This window comes from Balaenoptera physalus, assembly GCF_965194825.1.
Source record: "Balaenoptera physalus genome assembly, chromosome: X".
Taxonomy (NCBI): Eukaryota; Metazoa; Chordata; class Mammalia; order Artiodactyla; family Balaenopteridae; genus Balaenoptera; species Balaenoptera physalus.
Genome location: NC_138903.1, coordinates 32,829,332 through 32,847,919, shown reverse-complemented (window position 1 = coordinate 32,847,919; position 18,588 = coordinate 32,829,332). Strand labels below are relative to the sequence as shown.

Below are 18,588 nucleotides of genomic sequence, written 5' to 3'. Positions count from 1 at the left end.
ACCTGCAAAAGCAAGATTCCATGGCAACAGTTAAACCTGGTAAGGTCTTTGACCTCTTTGCACTTGGTCCCTTCACATCCTTCCTGCTCCTTCCACTGGACCTTCACCACTCCTTCTCCCTAATGAGGAGAACTGTTATGGAAAATCTCCGTATGGCTAGGATTTTATCCACTTGTGAATTTCTTGGAGGCACATGAATTCCGTCAAGAAGTTTTTTCGTAAGTATTTGCTCTATGCACGTTATATTACACATGATCAAATTAATCTTAACTGTTGTTTCTCTAATATCATACGACCCTTTAAAATTTGAGTAGCAAGCCTAAGGAATCCTCTACTAGCCCTCTTCCTCCTTCTCTCTCTTTATCTTTTTCTTTCTTCATTTTAACCTTATTTCTAACTCACTTTCTTTTGTTTTATTTCCCCTTCATTAGGGGACCAAAAGGCAAGGTGGAAAAACAAAATTATGTGGCTGATAAAAAAGAGATAAAGAAACCCAGTGCTGGGGCCACAATTGCCATAAATAGAGCTCTTGTCTCCCACTCTTTCTAAATGCTTAATTTTTACGATAAAATGTACAGCAGTTTAGCACCCAATGGTAGTCCTAAAGGCTCCATTTTTTTGTGTGCATGGAATTATACTGTTTGTTCTTTCTATAATACATTTTGGCATGAGTATATCAAGACACTAAAGACGACAGGAAAGGATTATAAAGGATTATTAAAATCTATAGGATTCAGATTTCTGTTGCAGAGAATGGTTGATTACATTTTAACTTTAACAAGAACCTATGCTTTCATTTCTGGAGCAAGCAATGATAGTCTAGATTGCAATTAAAACTGCATGCTTCTTCCTGATCCATAGAAGAAAAAACTGATAAACTGCATTTCATTAAAATTAAAAAACTTCTATAATCATTTCATAATGTATACATATATCAAATCGTCACATTGTGCATCTTAAATATATACAATTTTTGTCAATTATACCTCAATGAAGCTGGAAAAAAATTAAAACTTCTGCTATTTAATAGACACTGTTAATCAAATTAAGAGGAAAACTACATATGGGAGAAAAATTTATAAAGCACATAACTGATAAAGGGAATATATCCAGAATATATTTTTAAAAACTTCTAAAATTTCAACAATAAGAAAGCAGATAACTCAATGGGGGGGATGGTCAAAAGACTTGAAAAAAAATTTAAATTAAGAAGGTGTATGGATGACAAACAAGCACAAGATGTTCAACGTTATTTATTATTCATTATGGAAATACAGATTAAAACCACACTATAATAGCACTACAACAAATTAAAATGGAAAAAATTGAAAGGACTAACCCTACTAAGTATGGTCAATGATGTAGAGAAAGTGGAACTTTCATACACTGCTGGTGGGAATGGAAAAGGGAACAATCTCTTTGAGAAACGGTCTAGCAGTTTCTTTAAACGTTATAAATTCAACAACCATGTTACCCAGCCATCCAACATATAAGTGATTTACCCAAGAGGAATGAAAGTATATGCCCATAGAAAGACGTACACATGAATGTTCATATCAGTTTTACCTGTAATTACCAAAAAATGCCAAAACCCAAATGTCCATCAATAGGTAAATAGGTGAACAAAGTGTGGTATATCCATTCCATGGAGTATTACTCAGCAATAAAAGGAATAAACTATTGATAGATACACTGTGTGGATGGATCTCAAAAACATTACAATGCACAAAAGAAAACAGCCAAAAAAAGGGTGTACAATGTGTTATTATATAATATATAATATATATATACACAATATATATAGTGTGTATATATACACATATATACAATATACACAATACACAACATACATATATACAATACACAATATATTATTATATATATTATAATTATATTATATATTATATATTTATAAATATTCGTATTTATATAATTTTATATAAATATATTATTTATAAATATTTATTATATATTTAGTATACTATATAAAATATTACATATTATGTATATATATTATGTGTATATATATAGTATATATATGTATATATTTATATATATATATAGTGTGTGTATATATATATGTGTGTGTATATATATACGTGTATGTGTGTGTGTGTGTGTGTGTGTGTGTGTGTATATAATGCTATAAGATGCATATAAAGTGACAGAAAACAGATAAATGGTTGTCCAGGGCAATAGTGGCATTGGGCAGGAAGGGAGCAGAGGCAAAAAGATTAAAAATGAACACAAGGAAACTTCAGGGGGTAAAATATATTATTTGAATTGTGTCAATGGATTCATGGGTGTACACATATGTTAAAAATTCTCAAATTGTACTTTGAATATGTACAACTTATTGTATATCAATTATACTGCAATAAAGGTGTTAAAAAAATACAGTGTATTTCAGATATTATACCCACCACTTCTGAGCAGAATATTGACAGAAGTTGAGAACTGTCTCCCCAAATTGGAAGTACTGTATAAGCAGGATGTGTTTAAGGGAAGTTCACAGCCACCAATGAGTATCTTTCCAGCACAAGGCAATGTCATGTGCAAGAAAATTAATACAGGATAATTAATGAAGCCATCATATTAAATAGCCAGAAGACTTTTATCTATCTATCTTAAATCTCTATCTATATCTCCTCTTGTTCCATAAAGCTATGCATGTTTCGTTGATATCAAATATAATTGTTTGCTCATTTGTCTGGATTCACTGCACTGTGAAGGTGGCTTCTTAAGCCTCCATGTAAAGCCCTCATTTTTTTTTTTATTTTCAACTTATTTCTATGATTAATTTCTGCATGAGATAAAAATGGATTTTAGCATTAAAAAGCATCCTTAGACCCCATCCACACAATAAAAACAGGAGTCACATTTTATAAAACTGCAGAATGTTAAGAGGGAAATGTTCATCAGTATTCACAAAACTTTTTGAAGTAGATCCATGTTAAGAAAAAATATTTAAATACAGATGTCCCAGAGGCACATGAAAAAATGCTCAACATCGCTAATTATTAGAGAAATGCAAATCAAAACTACAATGAGGTACCACCTCACACCAGTCAGAATGGTCATCATTAAAAAGTCTACAAATAAGAAATGCTGGAGAGGGTGTGGAGAAAAGGGAACCCTCCTACACTGTTGGTGGGAATGTAAGTTGGTGCAGCCACTACGGAGAACAGTATGGATGTTCCTCAAAAAACTAAAAATAAGAGTTGCCATATGATCCAGCAATCCCACTCCGGGGCATGTATCTGGACAAAAGTATAATTCAAAAAGATACATGCACCCCTATGTTCACAGCAGCATTATTCACGATAACCAAGACATGGAAACAACCTAAATGCCCATCAACAGACGAATGGATAAAGAAGATGTGACACATATATACAATGGAATACTACTCAGCCATTAAAAAGAATGAAATAATGCCATTTGCAGCAACATGGATGGAGCTAGAGATTATCATACTAAGTGAAGTCAGAAAGAGAAAGACAAATACCATATCATATCACTTATATGTAGAATCTGAAATATGACACAAATGAACCCATCTCTGAAACAGAAACACACTCACAGACATAGAGAACAGACTTGTGGTTGCCAGGGTGGGTCAGCAGATGCAAACTATTATATTTGGGGTTAGCAGATGCAAACTATTATATATAGGATAGATAAACAACAAGGTCCTACTGTATAGCACAGGGAACTAAAATCAATATCCTGTGATAAACCAAAATGGAAAAGAATATTACAAAAAGAATGTACATATATGTATAACTGAATCACTTTGCTGTACAACAGAAATTAACACAACATTGTAAATCAACTATACTTCAATAAAAGAAGAAAAAATATTTAAAAGACAAAAAATAGTTTTAAAGTTTCATAATTTCTGAATGTTCTTCTAACCCTTCTAATTCCAAGAGGTTATGTTTAATTCCTCACATATTAGAAAGCCTCTTTGAAAGATGCTTTGAATTTGAAAATTTTTTCAAAAATGTATGAATAAATTATTTACAATAAACCCCCCTCTCTGAGATTCTTCAGTAAAAGTTTTACATGAGAAAAGCCAATGACTTGGGGGCTTCCCAGGTGGTGCAGTGGTTAAGAATCCACCTGCCAACGCAGGCTGACACGGGTCAGCCTGGTCTAGGAAGATCCCACATGCTGTGGAGCAACTAGGCCCGTGAGCCACAACTACTGACCTTGTGCTCTAGAGCCCGCGAGCCACAACTACTGAAGCCCGCGCGCCTAGAGCCCGTGCTCCGCAACAAGAGAAGCCACTGCAATGAGAAGCCCGCGCACCGCAACAAAGAGCAGCCCCTGCTCGCCACAACTAGAGAAAGCCCGCACGCAGCAACGAAGACCCAATGCAGCCAAAAATTAAATAAATGATAAAAAAAAAAAAAGCCAATGACTTCCCAAATCATATTTTCATTTTACTATAAATAACTCCTTACAAAATACACAAATTCTTTTGACTAGTAAAGCAGGATACACACACACACACACACACACACACACACACACACACACACACATACAACATACACACACACAGGAGGGGGGATGAGAGAGAGAGGTGGCGAAATGAGGGAGAAAGTTTTATTTTCTTAATAACAATGATATATATGTGTGTGTGTATATATATACATATACATATATATATATATATCACTAGTTCAAAGTTCAAATATGAAGCTTTTAACCAGAATATCATGGGTGGATTGGGAAGCCACTAGAGCCTTCTTCTGAAAGCAACCTAAATTCATATTCAATAGAGCATCTACGGCCTACCTTGCACTCCCAGGGAGAACTATGTCTCTGATACATGACTCCACGGCAAACACTGGAATTGCAAGAGTGTCTTCCTTCAGTTTCACAGAATATATGCAGTTCTCAAATTTATGTTTTTCTTCAAGTTTGTAAATCTTCCTTGTTCTCATATTTTACTGCACTCCTATTACTGCACTACTAAGCAATTTAAAAAATATTTTAGAAATAATTTTATTTTTGAAATGTATTGCTTCTTGCATTTGACACTGACCGGATACCTGCTGCTATATGCCAGGTGTTGGTCCGCAGGCCAATGCTAGTCTGGCACTCAAAGGACAGATCACCCCGTGTAAAGGCAGAAAATGCAGGATTTGTCGTCGCTCATTGATCTATTAACGTGCATGAATTTATCTCTAGCCAATCACCTGAGTAGACCTTGAGACTAGAGTTAATACTGATTTTGATTTTGGGGTCAGGGGCAGGAAGAACAAATCTAGCGTTCACAAGCCCCCCAGGGTAATACCATGCAGGTGGCTAGAGCTTTTACGAAACATCAGAGCAGAGGCTGTCTGGGAAAGCAGAGATGGTGAACGCAAAGAGGAAAGCCCAGAAGACCATGAGAGGATCCAAGCAAACCCAATTCATTCTCTCTGCAGTGCCTCCAGGCCCTGTTTTTTTTTGGTAAACCATATTTTTCACCTAAAAGAGCATGAAAATGCTTTATGGCATTTAAAGCAGCCAACATTTGTTTTGAAAGACCAGTGGCATCGAATTGGTTTTTATGCTCCTATAACTGTGCACAGTCTACAACACTGGTGGGAACAGGCCAGCAAGATCCAAATTCAGTTTCAGCCAAGCTTTTGATAGCACTTTCTCTGGCATTTTCATTGAGACAAACTAGGAGAGAGGGGAGACAAAAGAAGCCCTAAATCCTCCCATATATCCATATCATATCAGGGAATTTTCAAAAATGGGAGTTAGCATATTAAATAAGAGTGATAAACATTAGTTGAGCACCTACTAGATGAGTACTTTTCATATATTCCCATTTTATGCCCATAACTACCCTGGATTAAGGTTAAGGAAAGGTTAAGTATTATCTATATTTAACATGTAAGAAACCTGATAATCAGTGATGTTAAGTTTACTACCAAGGTCGCCCAACCAGAGAATGATATAATTGGAGGTTGAAGTCACACGTGACCTCCAAACGTGCTCCTTTGCAACACAATAGCACTAAGATAAGAGATAGCAAAGGAAAAGATGTGCAATTTTGCCATTGTGATGTGCTGGTTAGCATGAATATACTGCCCAAACTTTAAATGAAAAAATGCAAATTTAAATAGCACTACTTTTGCTCAGCATCACATTCTGAAAATACACATGACAAGCAGGCTTCTCATCACACACAACATTAGAAATCAAATTTTGAACTGAATTTCTATTTCAAAGATGGCAACTGGTAATACGTATCTGTCTAGATAGTGGAGAGTAGCAGGACGCCAGCTATAAAAACTATTCCTATCTTGTTTAAACATAGGCCTAACATAAGAACTTTGTTATGCACACATTAAACATTTCATTTTGACATTAAGCAGAAGTTCATCGAAAATAAATTTTTAAAAATATTTAGCAAAGCTGACTAAAAGCTTGTTTGCAATCATTTAGAGTAGGCTTTCTTGTGCCAATGTCATAATAGATCTCATTCTAGCATAAGGACTTCTGAATTGCAAATTTGCAGAAATAAATCTTAGCTCTAATTTACAGTTGTGTTGAACTGAATGAATGCAATCACTTTTCAGCAAGTGAAAAAGCACTTTCGGCTGCTGCTGAAAAAATACAAGGTAATTGTGGGCTACATCAAAATCACCAGTTACCAACTTTCTAGAGCTATCAGCTTGTCAAGGGGCACGGACATAAGAGAGAATTTAAGACTACTTTATCATGAATGTTCAGGGTAGAGACTAAATTTACTAACATGACTGGAAACCATCTTAAAATGTGGATTCTCAGCATTTAATTTTCTACTGTAGAATAAACAATTAAAGCACGGTATTGAACTTTGTCCATGTAGTATCCTGAACAATTAAATACTTGACACTGTAAGTGAATGGTTTATGAAAATATCCTTTAAAATTTTTAAATATTTACTCTTAATTGAGATAAAATTGACACATAACATTATATTAGTTTTAGGCGTAAAAATACTCTTGTTTAATGTTTAGAGATCATTTTAGGCTACCATGCCATGATCAACATATTAAATTATTTCAGTCTGATTACACTTCATAAATTTAAATGACTCATAGTTCAATAAATAGTCCTTGTGGACTTCCACGACTCTGTAGACAAAGATAAGATATTCAACTACCCAAGTTTCCCACCCCCCCCTCTTTTTTTTGATCACAAATAAATGTCATTAACAATTGGAAGGATTTCTAAAGACTTCTTCCCTGGAGATGAAAGTATGTTCCTCACAACTGGGGGATCATAAGGGATAATTATGAAGTCTTATGCTTAGGTTAGATAAATCAACTGCATTGGTTAACAGTAAGATAAAAGCTGTTTAAAGATATCTAGGGATCGCCGTTTCCATAATATGTTGGAAGAGAATCCTCTCTCAACTGACAATTTTAAGTTAAACACACACACAAGCTAAGAAAGCAGGAATCCACTACACTGAGCCATCACTGGAGATGATATCTGTTCTGGAATATGAACTACTCTGTGGTATCCTGGAGTCTTGCCTTTCGGGGTCATAATTGGGAATCAGAAGACAAACCTGTCAAAGAGCCCAGGCTTGCATGGTTTGGGGTCCCGATTTCACATTATATTTTTGGACTACCAAACCCCAAATTAATTATTTAGCTTCATAACTCTTCATTTCTCTTCACAGAAAGGGGGCCCTAGTGGTATCCCCACGAGTTTAGACAGTCACCTGTTTGTTTTTACTAAAATCTGCTTTTTAAAGTTATATTACCACCCTGATATTCACAAGCTGGAGGGCACTGAGCTGATTACTGTGATTTCCTCATAAGAAACTCAGAACAGTTATGCCAGAGACATATGTGTTCCATGTAGATTATTGAAGAGCAAATGGAGCAAACTATTAGAAAACAATGATATGTAGGTTATATCAAATTGTATAACCTTAATTCTTACAAGTTCATTTTCTTAGTGCTCTATTAGGAGTGAGTTGCTCTATGTTGTGAACATGCATGTTTATAGCCATCTCTAAATCATATTTGTGAATCACGTTATTGCAACCAAAATAAATTTAAGGATTATTCTTACTAAAGTATATGCTAACCGTTAATGCCTAATCATCTTCACTAAATATTGGCCTTGTACAAAAAATCAAGTTTCTACCTGAGACGAATGGAAATTTAGTTGCATATTTCACTACTACAAATAAGCCACAGGCCATTACTACATTTCTATATTTTGTTACATACTAATCCTGTAATAATGGACAGTAATATTAGCTTTTTGCATTCTAATGACCAGAGAGGTCATTTTCTGGTTGTTAAGGAGAGAATTAGGCCATTACGTTTTAATGCATTTAGTCATTAACACATTTCTGCCTTTACACACGGTGTTTTTGTTTGCTTGGTTTTGTGTGTCTGTTTCCCTTTAAGGTTCTATGCTTTCATATCTAGGTTGACTGATTCAATATTTTTCCATTTTTCTGAAATTTATTGACACAGAAAAGATAATCTTCAAATCAAGATAGAACTGGGTTTTCCCTCCCTAACTAGTAAATCAATCCTGCTAATCGTCTCTCTCTCTCTCTCTCAGTTAATGGTATCACCTTCCTTAGCGTTGCTTACTATCAGAAGTACACTTGACTCGCCTTTCTCCCTCTCTCTCCTTATTCAATCTTGATCAAATGCAGCTCTCGTAGACATTATGCTACATCAACCATTTTCCTTTTCAGGAACGAAGGACTTATTTCTGTTGCTACTAGAAATAATGCTGGAAAATGACTATTTGGTCAAGCCCTCTTTAGGCATCGCGCATTGAGTGAAAAAAAAAAAAGCCTCACCCAAGGTCAAACCTCCTTCCACATGTACTCCACTTTCAATGACTGATCAGCACAGCAGCATAAAGGCCCAGTCCCCTTCTCCTAACTTGGGACAAGTCCAGAGGACCATCCCAGCTTCAGAGGCCCCAGTGAGTTGACTAAAAGCCTTCACTCCGCCTGTCCGGAACCTCAACTTTTCCCTCTGGTCAGTATGTTTTCTTACCTTTTCCTTTCACAAGTGTTGATCACAACACATTCCCTAATAAATGTCCTATAAACTAATGTCCCATCTCAGAGTCTGATTCCCTGGAAACCCAAGCTGCTACAGCATTATTTTCCATTGTTACTTTTCTTGAAACTTCACTTCTGTTTTTTTTAACCCACTATCACTGGCCTAGTTTGGTCTGCCCTTAATGTTCATTTAAATGGTCAACCTTAACTTTTTGTTCCACGGCCAAAGAGGCATTCAAATTTAAACCTCCACATAGGCACGCCTGAAACATGATTGTAGTTCACTGCAGGCTCCTGTGATAATTCCAGTTCCATCCATTTCTCAAAATTTCTACCTACCAATCAATATGCCATGACACCTACTTTAGTATATGCCACATATGACTCAGTGCCCCATGAAAATCCCCTCTGCAGACAGTTCGCATTCACACCAGTGGTTTCCTATGACTCTTTTCCAGTGGGAATTCACTGCCATGGGAATCTGCCCTAAGAACAAACTTTAATCATTGAGGGAAAGGAGGTAGAGGATGTTTACCCCAATTTCCTTACCCTTCAGCCTGACAATTCTCTCAGAAAGTTCCCAGTGAGGTTCCCCAGGTCTCAGCAGTAATCTGATATCTAGCTCATTTTCTGACTTTTTCCTTTCAGCATCTTACTTCCCCATTCGGTCAGCGTGCTTCCTGTGATCACCTCTCAAAAAAACTACTTGCAATTAAACTCTTTTCTCAGGGTCTGCTTTTGGGAGAAGAGGCACAAACTAATATTGAGAACTAATCAACCAGAATATTGCTAAAGGCCCCTAAATGATCTCTCAGATCTATCCACCCTCTCTTGTACCTCCTATCCATTTTATATATTACCTCCAGACTTTTCTTTCTAAAACTCAGTTGACTCGTGCCGCTCAGAAATCTTCAATGGCTCCAACTGCAATAAGAAGTAAAACACAACTCTGTCCAACAAAGTCTGCCTGTTTTTCTAACTGTATGTCACTCTGCATTGGCTACCACAAACACACACTCCAGACACACCCCTCTACTCATTATTTACAGAAAGTAACTTCTCTGTGTTTTCAATAAGGTTGTTTCCTCTGCTAGAATGCCCTCCCCACCATATCGGCTGATAAATCCCAGTTCATCCTTTAAGGTCCAGATCAAACCCATTATCCCCTAAGATGCCCTCTTGGACTCCCACTGTTAGGGTTAACATTTCCCAGTATCATGCTCTGCAGTGCCATGTTTAAACTCGTGGTATATCAGTGTGTACCTTGTACTGAGATGACTTATGGATATCTATTTCTACCACCAGATATGAATTCCTAGGAGGCAGAAGCCATATGGCATCTATCTTTGTATCCAGTGGTAATATTTGAAATAATTAACAAACCTATATTCCAGCTCTGACCAGTCAGGAAGGACACTGGATCCAAGTCCTGAGCCATGTGTTAACCCTTTATTTGTTGCTGAATTGTTGGGAAGTCGGGGGGGGGGGGGCAAAGGGAGGGGCTGTGGTGGCTAGAGATCAAAAGTTACACCTAAGTGGAGCTCAAACAATTGAGTATTTGCCAACATATGAGGAAAAGCATCTGTGAAAATATTTTAACAGAGCATGGTTAAAGATCAGCTTTGTTTATAACTACTATACTTATCAAGACTTTCCAAATTATAGGCCTTTTGTAATAATTGTTTATATAATTAAGGACAGAACTGAAAATGTGTACAAAGTTTTTTTCTTTTTAAGATGGATGATATACACATGTACATTGACATACTTCTTTAACCAGCACAAATAGGAACTTCTCATATATGTATGAAAATTTTAGTCTAGTTTTCTTTATATTACAACAGATTAACAACTGTTCAGAAGCAATTATATTTACACTGCTTAAAATATTGTAGCAGCCTTCCAACAGTAATATCAATAAAAACGGAGTTTGCCTTCTTTACAGGCTCAGCTTGTCCAAATCATAATGGCAACATTGATTCAAATTTAAGGGACCGCTCTGGGAAGAACAATCATGAACATGTCTTGCAAATATTTTTCAAAATTATGAAGCCTGCAAAAGCTCTTGTGTAGCCAGCGATATTTACCAATTCATCCTCACCTAACGATGTATCCTGAGTTGCCTTTAAGTTCCCCAAATTTCTTCTAAAGTCCTTCAAATCAGTATGCTAAGAGTCCTTATCTGATCAGTGAAAATACGTTTTGAAGTTTTATGGTCTCAGAAATGCCGCCAAAATCAACAAAAATGACTATACAAAGGAAAGATATATTCAATCTGATTATTTAATTCTTCTTAGCTCCATTTCTATAACTTTAAGAGTCTGATTCATGGAACAGCAGCTCCATTTTGCTTAAAGGAGTCATAAACACTCCTAATTCAACAATGTTCTACTGTGTGAAGTTCCTCTTATGTTCCTTCTCACACATAGCAGACCTCACTGCCTTTTATAGAACAGGAAACTCAGATTTATTACTTACATAAAAAATAATAATGGCAATTCTGAATCACTTGCTACCCTTTACAAAAGACTAGTTAAAATTCTAAAACTAAGGAACATTAGGAGTGTCATTTGATGATTAAAATGAAAACTGAAATTTACTTTTCTATCCTGTGAATTACATTAAAAATGGCAAAAAATATGCTACTTTATTGAATTGCCTGGAATAGGCTCACTCCAGTTCAAAATCTACCTATCACATGGAGAATTATTAATGGGCTTTGTAAAGCCAAATGTCTGAAGAGTGACGGGAAGATTTCACAAGATGCTAACAGCTATGACTGTGGTGACATTTGAGGTCAAGCCAACTAGAAGCAGGGAGTGGGGATGCGCGGGTTGGCTCTTCACCCATAGCATATTCTATCGCAGTGGTAGTAACTGGATCACTGTGGTCGCCATTCCGAAATTTCCCTTCTGCTTGTTAACAGCGCTGGCATTCAGCCTAGTCTCTACGTACTTTCTTATTTGGAGCAGCTCTCTACACCTCCTATGCTAGGTACAGACCTTTTCCTACAACATTCTTTGTTGAGGCAAGCAAGGATGAGGGGCTAGTATTTCCAGGCAGTACAAGATTGCTACTGGCTGTATGCTTTCTACATTTTTAAATTGTATCCATTTACCAACATTTTAATAATTTCCTCAGCAGGATCTAACCACCACGGGACACTGAATTCTCTCCCGAATAGAACAATTATTCCTTTGATGAATTACAGTCCCTCAGTTCTTCCCTGTTAGTCTTCTACACCTCTCACCTCCTCTCTCATCAAAAGCTTTGTAGGAATACCCCTCACTCCCATTCCCAAGCAAGCAATTCTTTTCAGGGACCATCAGGCAATTTGTATAAATGAATGCTTTACTAGAGAGAAACAAAGAAAACTTCACATATACCAAAGGCTTTAACCTATTTTTCATGTTCAATTAAGTATATGTACATGTTTTTATAATATGCAGTCCTATAAAGAGATATTCTCATAGGACGCTATCTGGCTCATAAATTGATATAACTATTTGAAAGTGTTTACCACAATTTTAAATGTAAATGCCTTAACTAAATATTTCTACTTCCAGGAATTTGCCCCACAAATAAATTTTTAAAAATGGACAAGAGAGTATAGCACTATAGACATAAAATGTATGCCCCAAAGCTCTGATTATTTAGAAAGGCAATGACTGAAATGGAAAACTAAATTTCCCTCTGGGTTATTTATTAGAAAGGGGAAATTTAAGTTACTTTTTAATTTCTTCTCATCACGCATCTTTCCCAGTGTGGTAGTTAATAATATTTCATTAACGATTTTGTTACCTTTGAATACACCACGTTTCCAAGGGCATACGTGTAGAATATAGGGAATTGCGTTATCAGGGTCTACGGTGATGTCTGGGTTTCCCCACACCATCGGAAGATCTGAGGACACCTAGAAAAGAGTATTCAAAAACAGGAATTATATAATGTCAACATTTCCATGAAATTAGTATAATAAGCTAAAGCATAGGAAAAGCTGAAATTTAACTTAAATACCTCCATTAAAACTGTTCACTTTTAAATGAAAAGCAAACCAGAAAAATGATACATACAGTAGAAGAAAAATCTGAGACATATGAAAAAATAGAACAAAAGAACAATGTTTATTTTCTGTTGCTACTTGTAGCAAGATCACTGATGCTTAGACAATCAGACTAGCTTTTATAGGCCATGCAGAATTTTCTTTAGGCAATTTGATGTACAAAAGATAAACCATTTCAATGAATTTCTACATCAAAATTACTACAGCATATAAATAATATTTAAGCAGCATTTGACCACAACTCTTGTTGGCTAGATTCAACTTTCACCTTAGTGAGTACTTTCATCTTGCCGCCCCCCCCTTCACCCTCCACTGCCCAGGCAAACACTAATCTACTTTGTCCCTCTATAGATGTGCTTATCTTGAACAATAAAAAAGAAATCATACAGTATGTGGTCTTTCGTGACTAGCTTTTTTTCACTTAGCATAATGTTTTCAAGGTTCATCTATGTTGTCATGTTTATCAGTACATCATTTCTTTTTATTGACGAATGGTATTAAATTGTATAACAACCACATTTTGTGTATCCGTTCACAAGTTGATGGAAATTTGGGGTGTTTCCATTTTTGTCTATTATGAATAATGCAGCTATGAAAACATGTACAAGTTTTTGAGTAGACACAGATTTTCTTTTCTTATGGACATACATCTTGGTGTGGAATTGCTGGGACATATGATAACCAGATGTTTAAGCTTTTAAATTACTGCTTTCCAAAACTCTTTTCCAAAATGGCTGCACCATTTTTCTTTCCCACCAGCAATGAATGATGGTTCCTGTTTCTCTACAGCTTTTCTCAAAGTTTTTGTCTGTCATTTCTATGATAGCCATCCTAATGAGTGTGAAGTGGTATCTCACTGTGGTTTTGATTTGCATTTCCCTAAGGATTAATAATGTTGAGTATCTTTTCATGTGCTTATTGTTCATTTGCATATCCTTTTTGGGGACTCTGTTCAAACTCTTCACACATTTAAAAAACTGTGTTACTTGTCATTTTATTATTAAATTGTAAGAGATGTTTATATATTCTAGAAACAAGGCCCTTATCAGATATTGGGCATGTGGATATTTTCTCTCATTCTGTGGGTTGTTTTTTCACTTTCTTCAAGGTATCATTTGAAGCACAAACATTTCAACTTTGAATTTATTTATTGTTTTGTCACACCAATGTCATATCTAAAAAAATCATTGCCGAACCCAAGGTCAAGACCTTGTATGTTTTCTTCTATGATTTACTTGTATGTTTTCTTCTATGATTTTTATAGTTTTAGCTACTAAATTTTAGTCTATGATCCTTTTTGAGTTTACTTTTGCACATGGTATGAGTTAAGGGGTCCAAATTCATTTTTTTGTATGTGACTATAAAGTTGTCTCAGCATGATTTTTAAAAAAGACTATTTTGTCTCACTGACTTCTCTTAGTAACCTTATCAAAAATCGATTAACCATTATTATAAAGGTTTGTTTCTGCACATTCTATTCTATTCCATTCACCTACATGTCTACCTTATGCCAGTACATTTTCTTTAATATTATAGCTTTGTATTTAAGGGTTTCTAGTAAGTTTTAAAATGAGAAAGTGTGAGTCATCTACTTTCTTTCTTATTGCACAGGATTGCTTTGGCTCTTCTGTGTCCCTTGCATTTCTATAAGAATTTCAGGATTACCTTGTAAGATTCTGCAAAAAAGTCAGTTAGGATTTTGATATTGTGTTCGATTTGTATATCAATTTTTTTAATACTGCCATCAAAACAATATTAAGTCTTCTGACCCATGAGCATGTGATGTCTTTCTATTTATTTAGAATTTCTTTAATTTCCTTCAATAATGTTTTGTAGTTTTCAGTGTATAAATCTTGACCTACTTTTGTCAAACTTGTTCCTAAGCATTTTATTCTTTTTGATATTATTATAAATGATTATTAATTTCATTTTGTATCGCTCATCACTAGTGTATAGAAATGATTAATTTTTGTATATTGATCTCATATCCAGCAAATCTTCTGAACTCGTTTATTAGTTTTGATAGTATATTTAGTGGATTCTGTATAATTTTCTATTTATAAGATCATGATATCTGTAAATACAGATTGTATGATTTCTCCCTTTTCACTGTGCATGCCTTTATTTCTTGTTCTTAACTAACTGCACTAGCTAGTACCCTCTAGTACAATGTTGAATAGAAGTGGCAAGAGTGGAAAATCCTTGTCTTGCTCCTGACCACAGGGAAAGTTATTCAATGTTTTACCATTAAGTATGATGTTAGTTGTGGGATTTTCATGGATGCCTTTTAGCATGTTTCAAGTACACATGGAATATTTTCCAGGGTAGACCATGTCTTAGGATATAAAAGAAGCCTCAATAAATTTAAAAGGGCTGGAATCATACACAGTATGTTTCTGACAACAACAGAATTAAATTAGAAATCAAAAATGGAAAGAAATTTGGGAAATCCTTAAATAGGTGGAATTTAAAATAACGTAGTCCTAAATAACCAATATGTCAAAGAAGAAATCCCAAGGGAAATTAGAAAATATTTCAAGCCCATATAGTGAATGTTTCCCTTTTTTATTGTACTTTTCAACTGTAGAATTTATCTTTTCATAATTTCTATATATTAATACTTACTGATACTATCTCTTTATTGAAACTTTTCATTAATTCTTCAGATACCATTTCTTTTAGTTCATTGAACATATTTACAAAGGTTTTATTATAAAGTCTCTGTCCAGTAATCCTACATGTGGGCCCCTTCAGAGACAACTTCTAGTGACTGCTTATTTTCTTGTATATGGGCCATACTCTCCTGTTTCTTTGTTTCCTTTTTCTTTGTCTCATAATTTTTGTTGTTGAAAAATATACATTTTATATAAGGTAATGTAGCCATTTTTGAAATCAGATCACTACCTCCCCATAGTTTATGTTGTTCTTGTTTTTGTTGCTTTGTTCTTTGCTGATTTAGTGATTTTTCTGGATGAACTCTGTAAATTCTGCATTCACTGTAGTGTTTGTCCACTAAATAGCTTAGTGGTCAGTAATACAGGCATACTAGCATTATTGTGCTTTGCTTTATTGCATTTTTTTTTTTTTTTTTTTTTACAAATTGAAGGTTTGTGGCAACTGTGCATCGTGCAAGTCTATAAGTGCCATTTTCCAATAGCATTTGTTCACTTTATCACACTGATAATTTTTGGAATATTTCTAACTTTTTCATTATTTTTATATTTATTATGGTGATCAGTGATCTTTGATGTTATTATTGTAATTGTTTTGGCATTTTTTAGCAATAAAGTATTTTTAATGAAGGTATGTACATTGTTCTTTTTAGACATAATGCTATTGTGTACTTAAACTACAGTATAGTGTAAACATAAACATAACTTTTATATGCACTGGGAAACAAAAATTCGTGTGACTTGCTTTACTGTGATATTTGCTTTATTGTGGTGGTGGTCTGGAACCCAAACCAAATATCTCCAAGGTATGCCTGTAGTTTGTCACAGGTTTCTTTACATGTCTGAAACAATAAATCTTTTACCCTTTGTCAAGGAGCACTGCATACATATTGTGGCATACCTTCATCACTCAGGTAGTTTACAACTCTACCTTAGCCTTAACTTCCAGCTCACACAGCACCTCTCCATCAGCCAGAGATGAAAAAACTGGCACCCTCTCTGCCTTCCCTGGGCAAGCGCACCACTCTGCACATGCACATGGCTGGCTTGTTCCCCAGGGATATGTCAGAGTTTTAAAATCCCCTATGGACATCTTATTCCCCAGATCTTCCTTTCAAGTTTTTGGCCAAATTCTAGTTGGCCACAACTGTTACTGTAGCCTCAGGCAACTGCAACGTCAAACTACTGAATATTTTTGGCAAATGTCCTGAGGATAGGGCCTTCATCTGAGCAAGATATGAGACAAATCAAAAGATGACAACACCTTGCTCGTGGGGTGGGGTGTTGCTAGAGAGCTACGAGAAAGGTCAAGTTGTGACAGTGTACTGGGGATGGGAATTGTGAGGAGAGCCATACTCAGTCTGCCTCTTCCTTTGTTTGCAAGGTTGCAGTTTTCATAGCTACTGTGATTGCAAGATTGCAGAGCTGAGGAGAGGGGGATAGAAATGGGTCAAGTCAAAATGCCACAAATCATCCTGCTCTTACCAGGATTCAGAGTTTTTCTTGAGTAAATACTCCTCAGATTGTTTGAAATCTTTAATTTCAAGATTTAAAAATTTTCATTTTGACAATTTTTGTCAGTGTTTTTATTGCTTTTAAGGAGGAACAGATTTATGAAACCCCTTGCTCCACCATTCTGGAAGTCCCAGGTCTCCTGTTTTCTTTATTGCATAACTATTTCCTACTCCTTGGTCACTTTGATAAAATGCCATAGCGTTTTACCTGTATCTCAATTATATTCTCTGATTTTTTTATATTCTCTTTCCTGTTAGGGCAGTCTCAACCTTCTATTGCAAACTATTCTTGTAGCAATGAGATTAAATATATGTTAAAAGGCTTTTTTTAAAAAAATACAAAGCATCATAAAAATCAATACTAACAGCAATGAAAAACAGAACAAGGAAAAGACATGAAAAGAATATACTGAGTCTGAGTTGTTAGCAGACTGTCAAAGTGGAGGTGTACAGCAAGCAGTCAAAAATGAGGGGCTGAAGCTAATACATCTTGAGTAAAAGTATGAATTTGGCATTTGTACCTAGTTGATAGTTTGAAGCCAAAAAACTGCCAAGTGGGATGCTGTACAGACATAAGAATGCTTTAGAAGGTGGAAACTTGAAAAGAAATGAGAAGGCTAGAGGAATAAAAGGACCAGATAAGTAATAATCCAGGAATGGCACGGAAATGAGGAATATAGAATGATGTAAAATAAAGGGTGAAGAGTGTTAAGAAGGCAGATAGACAGTGCCAAACATTATAGGAGTTTTGAGGCAGATAACTTGGGAAAAGAACTGATTTTTCTTGACCAAAAGTTATGGGTGATCTTTGTGGCAGAAGTTTCAACAGAGTAGAGGAGATACAAATAGACCACCATGAAATAAGAAGTGATCATGTAAATATTGCTTTTTCAAGAAGTTTAGCAATCACAGAAAGTATAGAGGGTAATAGTTGAAGGGCTATTGTTAGAGACAAGTTTTATCTTATAATGGAAAATCTTTGAGAATATTTATAGATTAAGAAAAATAATCCAACGATGAGGAAGGTATTGAAAGAGAGAGAAAGAAAGAGAGGGGGGAAAAGAATGAGAATCAGCCTTGAGTGCACAGAAGCCAACTTCATTTTACACACTGAAGAATGAAGATGGAGAATCAGAAGCATTTCAGTAGTCTCAAAGGAAGTGCAAGATGAATCCTGACACTATAAAGCAAAGTTTCTCAGTCTAGCCTTTCTCCTTAGCAGCATCTCAGTTGTTTCTCAATAGAATTTCCATTGAAATACCAGCAATAAACTAAATATTATGAATGAAAAGAAAGGGC

At 35.4% G+C, this 18,588-nt stretch overlaps 1 protein-coding gene across 1 annotated transcript in view; it reads right to left on the bottom strand.

The window, feature by feature from the left end:
- CFAP47 (cilia and flagella associated protein 47) overlaps positions 1-18,588 on the bottom strand; it is a 421,910-nt gene that overhangs the window by 150,069 nt on the left and 253,253 nt on the right. The window contains 1 exon segment of the mRNA XM_082446774.1: positions 12,842-12,953. Coding sequence (XP_082302900.1) covers positions 12,842-12,953 — 112 coding nt within the window.